The following is a 16,238-nucleotide window of genomic DNA, read 5'->3' on the forward strand; positions in this document are numbered from 1 at the left end:
CCCAACACTGGATGTGTCTTACCAGTGCTGACTAGAGAGGAAGGATCACCTCCCTCAACCTGACGGCAAACATTCTTCCTAATGCAGCCCAAGAGGCTGTTAGACTTTTGTCATAGTAGCATGTTGCTGGTTCCTGTTCAGCTTGGTGCCTGCAGGTGCCTTCACCAAGGCCTCCAGGTCCTTTTCTGCAAAGCTGCTTTCCAGCTGGTCAGTCCTCTGCATGTACTGGTGCACAGGGCTGTTCCTCTCTAGGTTGCAGGACTTGGCAGTTGCAGCACAACCATCTGGTGCAACAACCACTCCTCCCACTTTTGTAGAGTCTGCACACCTGCTGAGGGCGCACTCTTGTCCCATCATCCAGGACATTAATGAAAAGCCAGTATTGGCTCTGGTATGACCCATTAGGTGCACCACTAGTTATTGGCTTCCAACTGGACTTTGTGCCACTGATCACAACCTTTTGAGCCCAGCAGTTCAGCCAGTTTTGCATTGATCTCACCATACCCATTCTTCATCAGTTTGTCTGTGGGCATGGAATGGGAGGCGGTGTCAAAAGGTTGGTCAGGTATGATTTCCTCTTCATAAATCCATGCTGACTACTCCCAAGTGGAGTATCTTCTCGGATTCATGTGTTTGCAAATGGTTTCCAGCATTATTTGCTACATCACCTTCCCAGAGATCAAAATGAGGTTGACTTGCCTGTAGTTCCTCAAACCTTCCTTCTTTCTTTTCTTGAAGATAGGAGTGCTTTTATCTAGTCCTCAGAAACCTCCCTCAATCACTGTGACCCTTGAAAGATAATTGAGAATGGCCTTGCAATAACATAGACCAGCTCCTACAGCACTCCTTGGTGTATCCCATCAGCCCACACCAAATTTTTCATGTCCAGTTTGTTCCCTGACCTGATCCTCCTCCACCACGGTTGTCTTCCTTGCTCCAAACTTCTACCTTCATCTCAGGGGCCTGGGATCCTAAAGACAAATTTTATCAGTAAATTTGGAGTTAGGTACTTCCATGTATTAAATAGAGTACACTAACCAATTGTGTTTAGAAACAGTTGCAGGTCACGTGTATTGATGGATATACATGTACAAAAAAATATTTGTATGTGAAAACTGCATCTTGGGCCTGAGGAGAGTATTAGTGTTTTCCTTTCTTTCTTGGAGAGGAAGTATAGGGCTCCTGGAGTTAGAGGAATTATGATTTAGCAGTTCATATCCAGAGAGATGAGTTTGAGATTTACGGTGGACATCCCGGACAGGCTGATCAACTAGCTATTAATGTATACGTGGTCATTCAGGCTGTAAAATGAAACACACTGTTACACTGGTTACACTGTCTTATACATTGGCCACCAATCTTTCTTACATGTTTGTAGTTACAGTTAATATTTTTGCATTATTGCTAGGCAAACTTGTTATTTGTATTTACTGGATTATTTTTAGGTCAAAGAACCATGGCTGTCTTCTTTAGAAAAGAGGAAAGAAGAGGAACCTAGCCATTTGGAAACAAGAAAGGAATGTTTCCAGAACCCTTCACAGGGTCTAATGGGTAAAAAAGATGCATGTGCTGGTTTTACTGTATGTATATTAAGAGAGAGAGACCAGGCAATGACTTCAGTTTTTAATTGTTTCATAGCTTACTGCAACTTGAAGCATGTAAGAGATTTTTGCAGATTTTGCAGTATGATGCTCTTGATTTTCTTAAATCTCTGAAATATTTTGGAATTATATTCTGTGAAAATTTTGGTTTAGTCTTTTTCAGTTTTCCACAGTTAAAGTTCCGTTACCCATATCAAATCTAGTTTTGCAAAATGGAAGATTAAGTTATAATTATTTGTTATGGAAAAGTAATTGATATGATATCAGAAGAAATTTTTAACTACAGTAATTATTCAGTCCATCACTGCTAATAACTTGTGAGAGAGTTAATTTATACTAATGTAATTTATTCCCCCCTCCTCGCCCTTCCAATACCCTACATATAGATCCTAAGATTCAAGAATACTGTTTGAAGGAGATAGGGAACCTTAAAACACAACTTGAAGAAAGGCATGCTCAAGAACTGGAACACCTCAGGTCCTATTTCCAGCAGCAACTGAAAGAAAGCGAAGAGAGGTACACTACAGAGATTGTCCACCTGCAGGATAAGCTTCAGAGTGCTGGGGTAGCCTCTGATCACATGAGGTATTAATCCATTCTTTAATGCTTATAACTTTGCACTTTTGTACAAAAAGAAGTGTTTCAGATAACCATTCATGTAAAGCTACGTGTTTTACTTAAAAATTTGAGAAATTCTTTATGAACACATTACCCTTATGTTGTTTCGTTCCTTCAAGAGTTGAGTGTTGTGAAGAAATGACATCAACATTGCAAACTAAGTAGTGCAGCACCTAGAATTTATTACATTTTTGTAGTTAATAGAGGAAGATTTGAGAATTGGAATAATGCATAACTGTCATTTCATATGTATGAGCTTTTTAGCAGTAATTTCAAAACTTCGAAGTCAACAGGCACCTCTTAACTCTCGAAACTCCAGGCAATGTGTTTTACATCTAAAGACATCTCATGTAGCATAGTTGCATGAAATTGATGATTTTCTAGAATGATATGTAGCAATAAGGTTTGGGGCAGAATTGAGGTCCACTTAACACATTCTGGCTGTCTCCAAGCCATGGGACATACTCATCAGCCTCCTCCTGGCCCTGACCATTGTGGCCATCCAAACCTGGAAGAGGTGCAAGTGTCTTGGGGGAATCATGACAATTGCGGAGCCTGCTTCTGTTCCCTGATTCTTTCACTGTCTCCTTGGATGTGTTCAAGGAGTGGTGGATGCTTTTAATTGTGCTGTATTCAGGGTCGTCTCTGGTTTCCTGTTTTCTCTTTTTGACCCTTGTATTCCTTCCTTTTGTTTCATTTACTGTACTACAAATCAGTTGGTTTCTCTGCATTTTTATTTTATCTGAATCTCCCTTGTGTGAGAGAGAACTCTGAGGGTTTGTTAGTCAGACCAGTGCCCAACTGTAAAAGGGAAATGGGTAGACACAGTGGCAATAGGAGATGCTACTAAGAAGCAGGGAAAGCTGTCTAGATGTTTCTAGAAATTGTTAAATATTTTATATACTTACCACAGTACTCTCTTAAAAAGCAAAAGGACTGTGTAGGATTAATCCTTAGATGTTAAGAGAAATGAAGATAAAAGTGTTTTCCTTCAACCATGACTAATCAGAACCCAAAGAGCTGGTTTTCCCTTATTGTTTGATCACAGCCTTTTCTTCGCCATCTGTGTTTTTCTGACTTTTAAACAGTTTTCCGTTCATTCCTTCAAATATTTTTCTAGTCTTGCAAGTGGCAAATAAAATAACCGATTTTTTTTACTCATATGAATTAATACTTGTATATACTTGTTTTAAGGTGAGAAGAGGTCCAAATTCTGAAAATGTTTTTGCACCTGTAAGACTGACATTGCAGTTTTAGACGCATTTATTAGCCTGAGCTCGATTTTAAGGGACTGTATGGCTTCTTAATCAATTACTTCTTAATCCTTTAAAAAAAAATACAAGTCACAAGCATTTTCAAAATGAATTTTGTGAAACTGTATACTGCTATATGCTATATGTGTGTTGGCCAGGACAAGTTATATATATTCATATATGATTTCTAAATTATTTTTTAAATGAGTAGTTAGTGTTCTGATTTCATCCATGATAACTATTCACCTAAAATACTCAAAACTCATTTTACGTCTGTTTTAATGAGCATTTAGAGCTATTATTGGTATTTATAAGCTAACAAAGTAGAGGAAAAAATTTCCTATGAAGATCTGCATTCTCTTAGCTTTCATTCCTGAAGTTCAGGTTTTAAACATTAAAATGAAACTGGAGTTTTACAGGAAAAGTTCATAGATCAGTACATAAATTGGTTTCTAATAACCTAGTACGGAGATCTGTATCATTACATCTCAAGCTTGAAGATAAGTGTCTTTTAATGGCGTAGTCAGTAACCTTTTGAATGATCTGTTGCATACTCAGTCTCCATACCTGGTTTGTTGCTGCGTCTTTTAAACTAACATCTAAGTAGGAGTATGGCTGTGGCCAAGCTTAGGAATTCTGGGGGGACGTTTTCATCTGATTGTATATCCTATTGCAACATCAGAAAAGAAACATGGCATGGAAAGATGTGTGTTCTGAAGAAAATATTTGCAGTTACTGGTCTTTAAATATATCTTGTCTGTATATATCCATATAATGCATATTTGAATAGAGGAAAAATAAGATATATTGAAATATTGGACATTTTTTTTAATTTTCCCCCTCTTCTTTCTTTTTTAGTGTATCCAGAGATTCACAAATAAAGCTAAAAGAAGTCTTCAGGGAAGTGAAGTGCAGTGAAAATCTTCATCAGCAAAGAACAGATGAAGCACTGGAAGTATGTAACTCAGTTGACAGAGAATATACATGTGGTCAATACAATTCAGATGCTTTAGGTTCTAAGATTAAATTGAAATATGGACTAGTATTTGGTAGTAGTAAAGTAATTATCATGTTAATACTATGTTATACTATTAGACAGTCCATGTTAGAGGAAAAATATTTTAATTTTGCTGAAAAACATTTCTGGAAATCATGACCAATAAAGCTTGCTTATAGGTTGTGGTTTGGTGGCTTTTTTTGTTTTGGTTTGGTTTTTTTTAATTTTTTCTCTGAAACAAGACATTTGGTTTAGGCTGCTTCTTACTAAGGTGAAAAAAAATTAGGGTTCAAATTCTGGGATTTCTTCAGGAGTCTTTAAAATAGTGTGACTTTTCTTTAAACACTAGTTATGGGAGAAGAGCAATTTACATGAAATCCTAGTACTTTTTAAGTATAGACAGCACAGTTTAGAAGAAATTTTGAAAATGTAACCCCAAAGATCTTAGAAATTAAATGCAAATGGAAAAGACTCCATACATTCCTCTCCTCCTCCTCCTGGAAACCTGGCTTAACAATTTTGCATTTTGAAAAATAGCAATGCTGTTTTGTACTGTGATTGTGCTTTCTTATCTCTTTTCTCTGCATTTGACAATTCAAATAGTGCTGGAAGAACAGCTGTTGCAAATTCAACTTTTAAAATTAATTTTGAAGTGGAAACAAGGCAAAGTCCTTTACCCAGTTCTTTTATGTTGTCGTACAAAATTATGTGGTTTGCATGAAATGAAGGTAACCTAATCGAGGAAAAAAAAATCTCAGTCAGATTGAAACTTTTTAAATTAATGAAATAAAACGACAAATGTATGATCTGAGATTTCATGGTTTTCTTACAGGTTGCTGGTGAAATTGAAATGCAGAATGATCTGGATGTTGTTCAAATGCTAGAAAAACAGTACCAAGAAAGATTAGAAGAAGAAATAGCAAAGGTATTATTTTTATTTTGTTACTTCAAAATATGTTTTAAAAATACTGTCACTTTCATTTGCCTTTTTTGACAATTCAGACAGTTGCAATGGCGTATGCTAAGTTTTGTTTGATTTATTTACAAGCAATTGTTTCATTCTGGTTCTGAAAGGGGAAAGTCTTAAAAGAAAAAAAATCTGAAATGTTTTGGGTTTTTTTAGTTGTCTCTCCTATTCCTAACATAACATGTTCATGAAGGGGGGGGAAAGGGTGTTTTGCTTAAAAACTTCAAAGAAAATTGATAACTTGCAACCATATTTGACACAAGAATTTATTTAGAAAATCCGTAGGCTTAGAGAGTGGATTTCTTGCCACTTTAGGTTTAACAGCTGGTCAGTTCAAAAGATTTTGCACTTATCTGTTTCACACTATTTTCTGATCATATTTATTGTGCATTTTAATACACTGTGTAAAATGCATAGTTTTATTTGGATCTGGTGACTTTCTCTAAAACATGAGAAGTAAAATTAAAATTTTATAGGTAAAGTATATTAAATTCTTTGTGGATTTGCTTACTTTTTGAATTCCAACAAATTTTTCGCTTCTTTGCAGAATGAAAAATTATCTCTGCTTTCATTATATCGTGGCATAAATAAAAAATTAATTAACAGAAATTAAAAACTTAAAAGAATTTAAAAAAAAAAAAGGAATACTTCTTAAAAAGGTTTACAGTCAGAGTTAAGAAGAATGTTATAGCCAGCACAGGATGATGACATTCCTTTCAGTAATCCATGTTTCTGGAGTAAAAGTTCTGTTTCTCTCTGCTGCTGCCAAGAAAACCCTTCTTTATGGGAAAGCAAAGTACACGGTTGGCTAGCTAGGTGTTTTCTTTTCAAGTGTAACATTTCTGTATTTATCATACTGTTTTTTCATGCTTTTTGTAGCTTATGCTGTAAATGCCTGTATTTGTTCTGGTTAAGTAAAATACCTGTGCTGAGTATTAAGCACATGGCACTGCTGTCTTTATACAGCCCAAAATTCCGTGTCAGTGAAACGTTTACAAAGGATGCTTGGTTAGAGGAAGCTTAGCACAGCTGCCTTTATGTCAATATGGCAGGACTTTTTTAAAGTCAGCTTATAGAATCTTTTTTAAAAATAACTAGGTAATTCTTTACTAAATATATATTTTAATTAAAAAAATAGCATCATAGTTAAGCTACCTTAAATACAGTATGTCTGTATTTTAAGATGTGACTGTTGATGAGATTGGCAGGATGTCTATGTTCTTTTACCTTTCTATTTTCCTCTGTAAAAAAATAATAATAAAAAAATCACAGTTCAGAACTTTTAGTAATTTATTTATATTATTGATGATCAGCAATGAGATTTCTTTAGCAACAGGAAATGCTGTGAAGTGTAAACTAATACGGATTTTTCTTGTTTTTCAGGTAATTGTGTCAATGAGCGTAGCATTTGCCAAACAGACTGAATTGTCAAGAATTGCTAGGCAGAAGGAAGAAGTAGCACAAACACAGATCGTACATCAACAGAGAATGGACTTTGAAATTGAAAAGCAATGTGGTGAAGAAGAGGTTGATGGCCCTCTTAGAAAAGCAACAGAAAAAGGCAGTAAGCATGAAGAAGAATTGAAATCACTTTGCAAGGAACTCAATGAAGAGTCTGATCAGATCAACTCACTTGGAGAACAGCTTCATTCTAATAGCAAGCCTGATAGTGTATTAGGACAGACCACACATGAATCAGTGATTTCTGAAGAACTTTTTTCCCATGTCAAAGGGCTTACAGCAGAAGAAACACCGGTAAGTGTGTAAAAAAAAAAAAAAAAAAAAAAAAAAAAAAAAATATTGGCAGTGTATAAAACCATATCTGAATAATCTTTCCAATGGATTTACAGTTCATTTTAATGAGAAAACTGCAAACAAAGAAATTAAGATGAAAATTCCAATTAAACATTTCCCTTTTTCCCTTTCAAAGGGGTGACAACTTTAGACCTAAATTATCTATCCTTCTTCCCTATGTTCTACCTGACTGTAGGTAAGGAAAGGAATATGACACCGGTTACATGAAAATAGATTATTCCATTTCACGGATAAAATGGTATTGCAGGCAATAAATTGTATAAAGACTTTTTGTAAGCTAGGTTATATTCTAGTCTTTATACAAGGAACAGATTAAAAATAGTGTTTAAAGAGTTTGAGTCCCTTGTGATAAGGGATATCAGCTGATACCCTTTATTGTAACATGTGAAGTATATATTTAGCATTTCACAAACACAGCATGGGAATTAAGGTGTGGAATAAATATGGTTAAAAACAGTCATAAATTTTGACTCCATAGTTTCATCCTGTTTATTTTTTTTAATTAAATTTGGCACTAGTTGAAACAAAAATAACTTTCAAATTTGTGTAACAGTTAAATATTCTAATTTTGCATTATCTTGATAGTGAATAAACTAATATTCTTATTTTGTATGATACTGCCCTCTCAAACTTCTGATGTTGTTCACACACATGTATGTCTGCCACTGCATTTTCTGTTGAGACCCCTGCCAGCTAAAAAACATAACAGTTAGCACTGTTCACTGTTAAAAAACTTGTCTTCTGAATGGAGAGTAATTGTAAGGCTGGACCTTCCAAGAAGCAGGCAACAAGATAATGCTTTCGTGATAGCTGCTTTAATTGTGAAAGTATTTCCTAAAATTTATTTAAGTATTTACTAGAAACTGTCCTTGAACATAAAATGCTAAAATAGTTCCAATGTTTCAGCGCTACAGTGAGCTGACAGCATCAGACACAGAAACATCAAGTCAGCTGTTGTTATATGAGGAACGTTTGGAAGACATGCGACAGGAGCTAGTACGGCAATATCAGGAACACCAGCAGGCAACGGAATTATTGAGACAAGGGCACATGCAGCAAATGGAACGGCAAAAAGAAAATCAAGAGCAACTCTTAGCAGAGCTTGAGAGTCTTAAAGTGCAATTAGCTGAGGTAATATGGGTTTTTACTCAATGAGTTAACATGGGTAAACAATGGGACATCACCAGGCAGATTTATGTTTGTTTATTCTTGTATCTCTATATATATTGAGACACGCACTTATTTACTATATGCATGTATACACACACATGCACACACACACACTTACCTATTTGTGTGTGTGTATATACAAACACACATATATGTATAAAACGCGTATTTCTTTAATCAAAGCTCGGTCAGTGACGTATCAATTTAGACTTCTGTAAACCTTGAGAAAGCCTGCAGTGCTGCACAGCAGCCAGCAGAGTGAGTGCAGATGCACTGCAAACCATACCACCTTCCAGATCCATGGCCCTCTGCAGGATGCAGGCTGGCATCCATTTACATCAATGAAGCCACCAGCCATGGCTAGAAATACTATAGAATTTATTCTTAATTAATTCTTATAGAATTTATTCTTAATTTATATGGAATACTATATACATTTATCTTCATCCCCCCTTGAGGTCCGAACTCAAACAGTATTGAGCTTTGGCCATTTTTTTTTTTTTTTTTTTTTTTTTTTTTTTTTTTAAAATCATGGGAGATTAAGTCCTTACTGACTGTTAAAATGAAACAAAGTCTATGGGGTTTGGTGGGAAACATGACTGTTTCTTTGCCTTTTTAAACTTATCTTGCTATCACTCTGCATCTCTTCAAAGCCTATAGTATAGATGCTAATGAAACTCATTAATTTATCTTAATAATTAAGTCTTCAAAAATAATGTAATTTATAGACTTGTCTTCAAGGATTCTTTCCCTTGAAAGATGAAGTAAACAGAATCCAGAAGAATTTGTCTTGCTCTGATTTAATTTCAACAATGTAACGTTACAGAAATGCACGTGGCAAGAGTAATCAGTGAAATCTAAAATTCTTTGATTTCACTGTGGAGTGAAGCTTTAGGTTCCTTCAGACTTTATCCAAACCTGGTTCTATTCTGTTTAAGTTTGGGCTCAAGAAGCTGGGGAACCTAGAGAGCCAGTCACTTGTGTGCTAGGTGTCATTCCCAGCAATCTCAGGTGTCTGTTTCTCCTTGCTGCTTTGTAGGTGTCCTTCTATCATTTATCCTGGTAATCTTTCCTTTCAATATATACGTCCTTTCTCCTTTTACCTCTTTGTCAGTTTGCAACTGCATCTTTCATCAGGGGTTCAAATTCCTGAAACTGATGAAAAAAATTAAGTAGGACTTACGCTGCTGGCTTTTCTCCGTTTTTTAACGCCAAGGATGTTTATCCATAAGAACCGCATAGGAACGTATGCATCGTGTTTAAGCCATGAACACTTCTAGCTCTTCTAAAAGCGAGTGTGCGTAGGCTTTTTATAAAAATAACTTATTTTCATCTTTTTTCTTGTACAAAACATGTACTAAAACATGTGATATTTAGAAATTAACTTTCCAATTTCCATTGTGACCAGTGTTTCAGAAAGAACATACAAATTGTATGAAAATCTTAAAGAAGGTGTAAGATACCAAAAGTATTTGTTAGCTATATTCCATTCTAGAAAGCTTTCAATTTCTCTGTAACATTTAAGGAAGTGGACTGAAATTTCATTGTGCAAAATATGTAAAAAATTGGAAGTGACAGGACTCACTGATACTCAGAAGCTTAAAAAGTTGTGTGTGCCTCTGTAACGCTTCTTTCTTAGCGTGTCTCGATGGAGAATGACAGCCTGGTTGCAGAGAGAGAGAGAATGCTTTTAGAAGAACTGGAATCATTAAAACAACATTCTGTTTCACGGAAAGAGAGGCTGATTTGTGAGCTACAAAACAGCAGCACGCAAACAGAGGTAAATATGGACTTTGACTTTCTTGGCAGCTGTGGCATGTAAAACCTGTAAGATTTGGTTTTGCTGCTACTGTTTTTATGTAATATATTTTCCAAAAAGATGTTGAGTATTGCTTGAACAGAGCAGATTTAAGAATCAAGAGGTGATACTGGTAGACAGTCTTTTTTACTTCAGGTAAGCAGAAGCTAGTTTAATAGCTTGAGGGTGGGGATTATTACTGTAGCTATTTGCTCAGGTAAACTCACATTTTCATATTGCTATAGCAACACCAACAGAAAGTACAAGGATTGCTTAATCAGCGTAACAAAGTTCTTTCTAATTGGTCCTGTCTTGGATTTCCTGTTTTGTTTTTATTTATGTTTTAGTTAATTTTTCCATGTAGGAAGAGTAGTTCGTGATTTGTAATTTGGTGCAGTTTTATTAACAAAACACGACTAATTTAGGTTTTAAATTTCATATTCTACTGTGTGTAAGAAGAATATGTTGATTCTGGCATGACAGGATTTCTGTTCTTTTTGTCTTCTCTCCCTCTGGAAAAACTTACTCAGGATGAAACTGAAAACCAAAATGATGTGAGAGAGCAGATCTTTGAGGATGAAGATGGAGGAAGAAAACCTGATGAAATATCTTCCGCTCTTCTTTCCAAAGAAAGGTGCTCAGAACTGTTTAAAAAACACTATTATTTAAAAAAATTTGAGAATCATGTTCTTGTTGTTAAATTAATAGTATTTATAAGCTTTATTCTGACTGACGATAATGGCAATTTTATTCTAGGTAACCATATTTCTAAGTATACATACTTTAGATTAAGCAAGGTGGTTTTTTTTTATAAAGCCTACCAATGTAACAGCATAGAGGATGGGACAAATCTTAGCCTATTTTACTGTATCTTTCATATTACACGGACATAAAATCATATACATCATTTATACACATGTATTTGTATACACATTGTATGTATGTATGTGAAATAAGTTTATATGAATATAATTTTTGTATTTGATAGTACTTTTTGACTATTCCATAACTTTTTTTGATCTGTGCAGAGGAACAATCTTTTTAATTGTAACTTTGAGAAAAGAGTGAGCTTAAAATGAATACCAGGCAAATGTAGACCTCTTTTTTAAAAGTGTAAGTAGATAAAATATCAAGAAAAAAGTACAAATGTTGCTAAATAGTTTGACTTTTTACATATTTTGTAAAAAGAATGACTTTTAAGACAATTGTGCTTTTAATATTTATGATTATATTTTAATATCTATAGTTTTTTATTGTATAGTTGCATATATATTGATATTAATAGTTATATATGGTAATACTTATTATATGATGTGGGGTTTAGTCTTGAAAAAGAAATCTTAATTTTACTGCTTCAACTGTTAATTTTTCCGGGTTGCAAGGATGTATAAGGGGTAAAAGCCACTTTGAAAGCAGGGGAAAATCAAAGGACTGATCAGTTTCTGGCCTGCAGGCATGTTTTTCAGAAGGCTAATGAGAAACTCATGAAGATTCTTTTAGAAGTTGTGAAGACGACTGTGGCCATGGAGGAGACAATTGGTCGCCATGTTCTTGGGTTACTGGATCGGACTGGGAAAGTCCAGCCTTCCAAACCAGCTGGATGGGACACAGAAACAGAGGAGTCAGTAAAACCCTGTATCCATGTGGGATATGAAAAAGGTACTGCTTGTATGGTTTTCTGTTTCATAACAAGTAGCATTTGCATACTTCTATTATATATTTAAATAACCTTAGTTTTGAAGTTTTTAATAGAAAATAAACTTTTTTTAAAAAAGCTATTTGTCACTTGAATGCACGTGACCTCTTTACTTAAGTGACATTTCAGGAGTTGTCTGGGTCATGCCTCAAGCCAGTTACGACTCATATCTAGGGTCCTGTTGCAAAGCCTGCAGCAGAATGGGGAAGTGTTTGATAAATACAAAAATAAATATGTTCCTGTTGAAGAAGGCAAAGAGAAAGGGAATGAAACATAGCTCCATGGCATCTTGCACCAACTTTACACCTTCCTCTCTATGTATGGGGGACAGGAAATAGCGTCAAAGGCTGTATCTCTACCAGTGGTATGTAGGGATGTTACTGGTCACTGAGGCCATCCGTTATGGGACAGCCTGTATATATATGCTTGTGGACTTCCTTAGCCTCCTAAAGAGGGTGGTTGCATGCAAATAGCCTTTTGGAAACCATTCCAGGAACTTTCTAACTGCCAAGACTTGCCCATCAGCTGTTTGGAGGAGTGCTAGTTGGCACAAGCCTAAAGGAGCATTTTAATGTTGCAGGTAATTGCTTACCAGTGTCTTAAGAACTCTCCCAGACTCTGTGTAATTTCTTGTGATTGTACTAGGATAGTTTCTGTCCATTTCTCTTTTGGGCAAGAACAGGGATGCTATCATATTGCCATTTAGGGCCGTTAAGGTTGTGTGCGTTCATCCTGGATCTTAGGAGGAGGCAATGTACAACAGATCAGCCTGAAACACATTATACATCTGGATTTGGCTGGAATTTTAACTACCGTGAATGAGAAAAAGACCTGGAAGTCAAATGCTACATTTAAGTTAAGAAAGCATCTACTACAGAGTAATAATACAAATGGTAAATGAACTTTACCTGTTCCATTCAAATTGTAGATTATTAAATATTATTTATTCACTCTGGCTATAAATATAGGTCACAATAAGCCTTGGAGCAAATTAAGAAAGGATGTATGACTTTGTAGCACAGTGACATCTCTCTCAGTTGATTACTCAGAAGGTTGTTTGCGACAAAATGTGTACAGCGGCAATCTAAGAATTCTTGAATTCTTCAAGTTAACAGCACTTTATGCTTGTACTGCTGTTTCATTAAAAAAACCTCCTAATGTTTGTGTTTTGCACATTTCACTGTATTTAATTGTGAGGAAAATTATTTTTTGAAAACTGAGGCTTTTGAGGCTTTGCCTTTGTCTCTAAATTTTAGATTGGATAACTAAACTTCTGGCCTTAATTTTTGATACTTGTCCAGGAGACCTTAAAGATTGAGAACATCTGCTACTGTAATTAAAGGAATCACTTCTTTCAAAACGAAGTATTCTTGTGCTTTTCTTTGGGGTGGGAAATGAATAGAGTTTGCGTACATTAAAACAGTTAAAAGTATCTTCAACCACTGGCAACTATTTTCCACACAGTTTCCGAGCCAAATGGTAAAAGGAGCAGTGACCAGGCTCAAAGTTTACCACCACTTCCTTTTGTATTCTCAGGTAGTCTTAAATTTTATGTAAACTGCATTTTAAATAAGTTTTCTTTATTAAAATCAGCAGTTTATTAATAATCTTTTTGGTATTCTTCGTATTCTCATTGGATATTCTGAGGTGTGCAAAAACCCTTGGGATTTTCACCCAAATTGATTGCCCAAAGAAATAAACTTGTGTTCTGGTTAGGAAGGCAGTGACCACACATTGGCGCAGTTACGTGTGTTGTGGTGTTACTTACTGCATTCGCTGCACCTCGTTCGTAGTTCTGTCATGCCTGTTCCTTTTCTCCCTCATTCTCATTTGCTGAGAATATTGCTCCCTTTTCTCAGATAATAAATACATAACTGTATGTCCGAAGTGCTCATACGTGATTGTTGCCCTTCACTGCTCTCATAGGCGCTTGCTCTGCACGGGCATGTAGAATGCACAATACCTGCCTTTGCTTTCTGCCCGCTCCTGCACAGCAATGTGTATACTTGTATTTGTCACTAATTATTGTCATTAACAATCCTTAATATGGATTATTTGCGTTACATATATGTAGAAAAACACAGTTTCAAAAATTCCTTTATTTGTTTTTTTGGGTGGGTGCAATATAGACTTACACCTTGCTTTCATAATACTGCTGTCTAAAGGCACAGCAGGCCCTGTAATTGGAATGTATTGTTAATTTCTTGTGAAGTCTTCTGATGAAAGAGTACTCCCTTAAATAGAAGACAGCTCTATTCCATTGTGCTAGTGACCAAGGTTGACTGGTTTAACTCTTGTGTTTGCTATTAGCTTATTTTGAAGAGGCATGTAAGGCTTCACCGTTCTGTAGCAAAGCAATTTATGTTACTGTAATGCCCCTCCTTCGTATAGAGCGGCATTCCAGCTGCCCGCATACCAGTTGTTTATTCCAGTATTCTTTTTTACATGTTTCCTTACACTCAGAAATAATTATGAAAGGAGGAGAAACCAAAGAAAAGAGTGAGGATTAAAGACGACCCAAGCTTACAGTGGCTGTAACGGGTGAATGTATAGCTTGCAATGTACCTCTGAGATTGTATTCACAGCTCCCTTTTTCTTCCTTTCCAAATGACACACCGGAATCCTTGCTGTGTACAAAGTTCTGCCACTGGCGTCAGCCAGCCATAGTAGCAGTCAGGCTGTTTCGTCAGCTGAAGCATTTGATCCTCCTTCAAATGGAATTAGATGACAAATCCTATTAGTGTTTTCAGCCACAGGACTGCTGTTATTCATTTCCTATACTTCCACTGAATGGTCTGAGAGGACATAAGCTTTTAAAATTTTTCCCTGTTGTTTTCTGGCAGTAAGAAATAGGTAGACGCTACTATATTTTAACCTGTGCACGTTACTGCATTTTGTAATACCTAGCCAAACAGACAGGAATAAATTTGTACCAATCTAATAAGAAGATAGAAAAAATAATGTGTTTAATACAGTGAATTCTTGATGAGCTCCTGAATGTAATCCATATTTATTGACAAGCAAAACTCAGCTTACTGTTTTTACTGAGTGTCAGCATTTTACAAAGCTAAATCATTAAGGTCACATACTTATAACCACAACCTGATTTATAGAGTATATGGAGGTTTGTCTGGAACCTTGCCTAGGTTATTGGCTAGCACAGGATTTTATTTCTAGCAGAGCGAGTAAAGTTCAACTTTCAGTCATAAAACATATCGTTGGAAGCGAACAGCATTTGTGCAAAGTAATCTGATGAGTTAATTACATCTGGAGATTTGGGCCGGGACTCATCGTGGCAGAGCCAGCAGGCTTTGCTGCTCTCCTCCCTCAGATGGGAGTTGTACCTTGGATCGAGGGACTGCAGTAATGCAGGTTGCTCCGGAGAAGCCTAAGCGGTTATGGCATTCCTTGGGCATTAAACCCTTTTACCTACTTTCTGAGCTACTTGTCTCCAAACACTGTACCAGGAATAAAGTAGTAAATAGCTTTCTACACTTAACCGCCACAAAACTGGTATTTTTCTTTTGTTTGTTTTAAGCTTGTTAACCCCTAACCTTAATTCTTCAGTGGAATCCCAGGAGTAAGCTGAGATACTGGCGCTACATGATGCAAAATATGTATTGCTTCGTAAATGTCAGTTGGCAGCTCATGAACAATTTCTGTATCTGAAACTTCTGAGTAAGGACTGTAAAATTAAGCACTTTTCTTAAGATTTAGTGGGCCATGACATCTGACGTGCTGAACTGCAAGCTTTGTGACGAAGGAAACAATATGAACCTTTGCTGGTTTGTCGGGTTTTTTGTTACAAGCAGAGAGTTTACACAAGGAGAAGACATTTTTATTTGGGCCGGTTATATTCTATTTATTATTTTGTGTTAGCTGAAAAAGAAAATTGGGGGACAGAGAATTTGGTTTTAGTTCTGCTGTGGTGGGAGGTTGAACAGCATTATAAGGATTAGTAAAAGGGGGTTAGGGATTTAGCTGCCGGGGGGGCGGTTAATGAGACTTGACATATCTGCTTCTTGCTTCCACCACTGAAAATCTTCTGGAAAGATGCTGTACTAAAACCATTTTCAGGGGAAAAAGATACGGAGATTTTCACTTTGCAGTTAGGAAGACATTTAACGTGAACTCCTGTTCTTAAATGCCACTTTGTAGAAATTATAATATGGGCATCTACATTTATCATTTGCCATTGTTTTTTCTCCTTGAGTTGCCAGCCCTACCGTATAAACATAATTATTACAGGTTTTGTGGGCATTTGATACTTTTTAGATTTCCTTTTTTATGTTTGAGAGTAGTAAAGTTTCCGCATGCCAAATT

General features: G+C 36.0%; 1 protein-coding gene across 7 annotated transcripts in view; it reads left to right on the plus strand.

Annotated features, from left to right (window-relative positions):
- Positions 1-16,238, plus strand: part of AKAP9 (A-kinase anchoring protein 9) — a 121,387-nt gene that overhangs the window by 58,183 nt on the left and 46,966 nt on the right. For all 7 annotated transcript variants that reach the window (XR_012585471.1, XM_074574647.1, XM_074574649.1 and 4 more), the window contains 9 exons: positions 1,446-1,551; positions 1,988-2,186; positions 4,331-4,427; positions 5,302-5,394; positions 6,820-7,191; positions 8,158-8,382; positions 10,061-10,201; positions 10,750-10,853; positions 11,673-11,878. Coding sequence is in view for 6 of the 7 variants with exons in the window: in XM_074574647.1 (XP_074430748.1) it covers positions 1,446-1,551; positions 1,988-2,186; positions 4,331-4,427; positions 5,302-5,394; positions 6,820-7,191; positions 8,158-8,382; positions 10,061-10,201; positions 10,750-10,853; positions 11,673-11,878 (1,543 nt within the window). In the remaining variant the exon portion in view is untranslated. The remainder of the gene's footprint in view (positions 1-1,445; positions 1,552-1,987; positions 2,187-4,330; positions 4,428-5,301; positions 5,395-6,819; positions 7,192-8,157; positions 8,383-10,060; positions 10,202-10,749; positions 10,854-11,672; positions 11,879-16,238) is intronic.

The sequence above is a fragment of the Larus michahellis genome, chromosome 2 (assembly GCF_964199755.1).
Source record: "Larus michahellis chromosome 2, bLarMic1.1, whole genome shotgun sequence".
Classification (NCBI taxonomy): Eukaryota; Metazoa; Chordata; class Aves; order Charadriiformes; family Laridae; genus Larus; species Larus michahellis.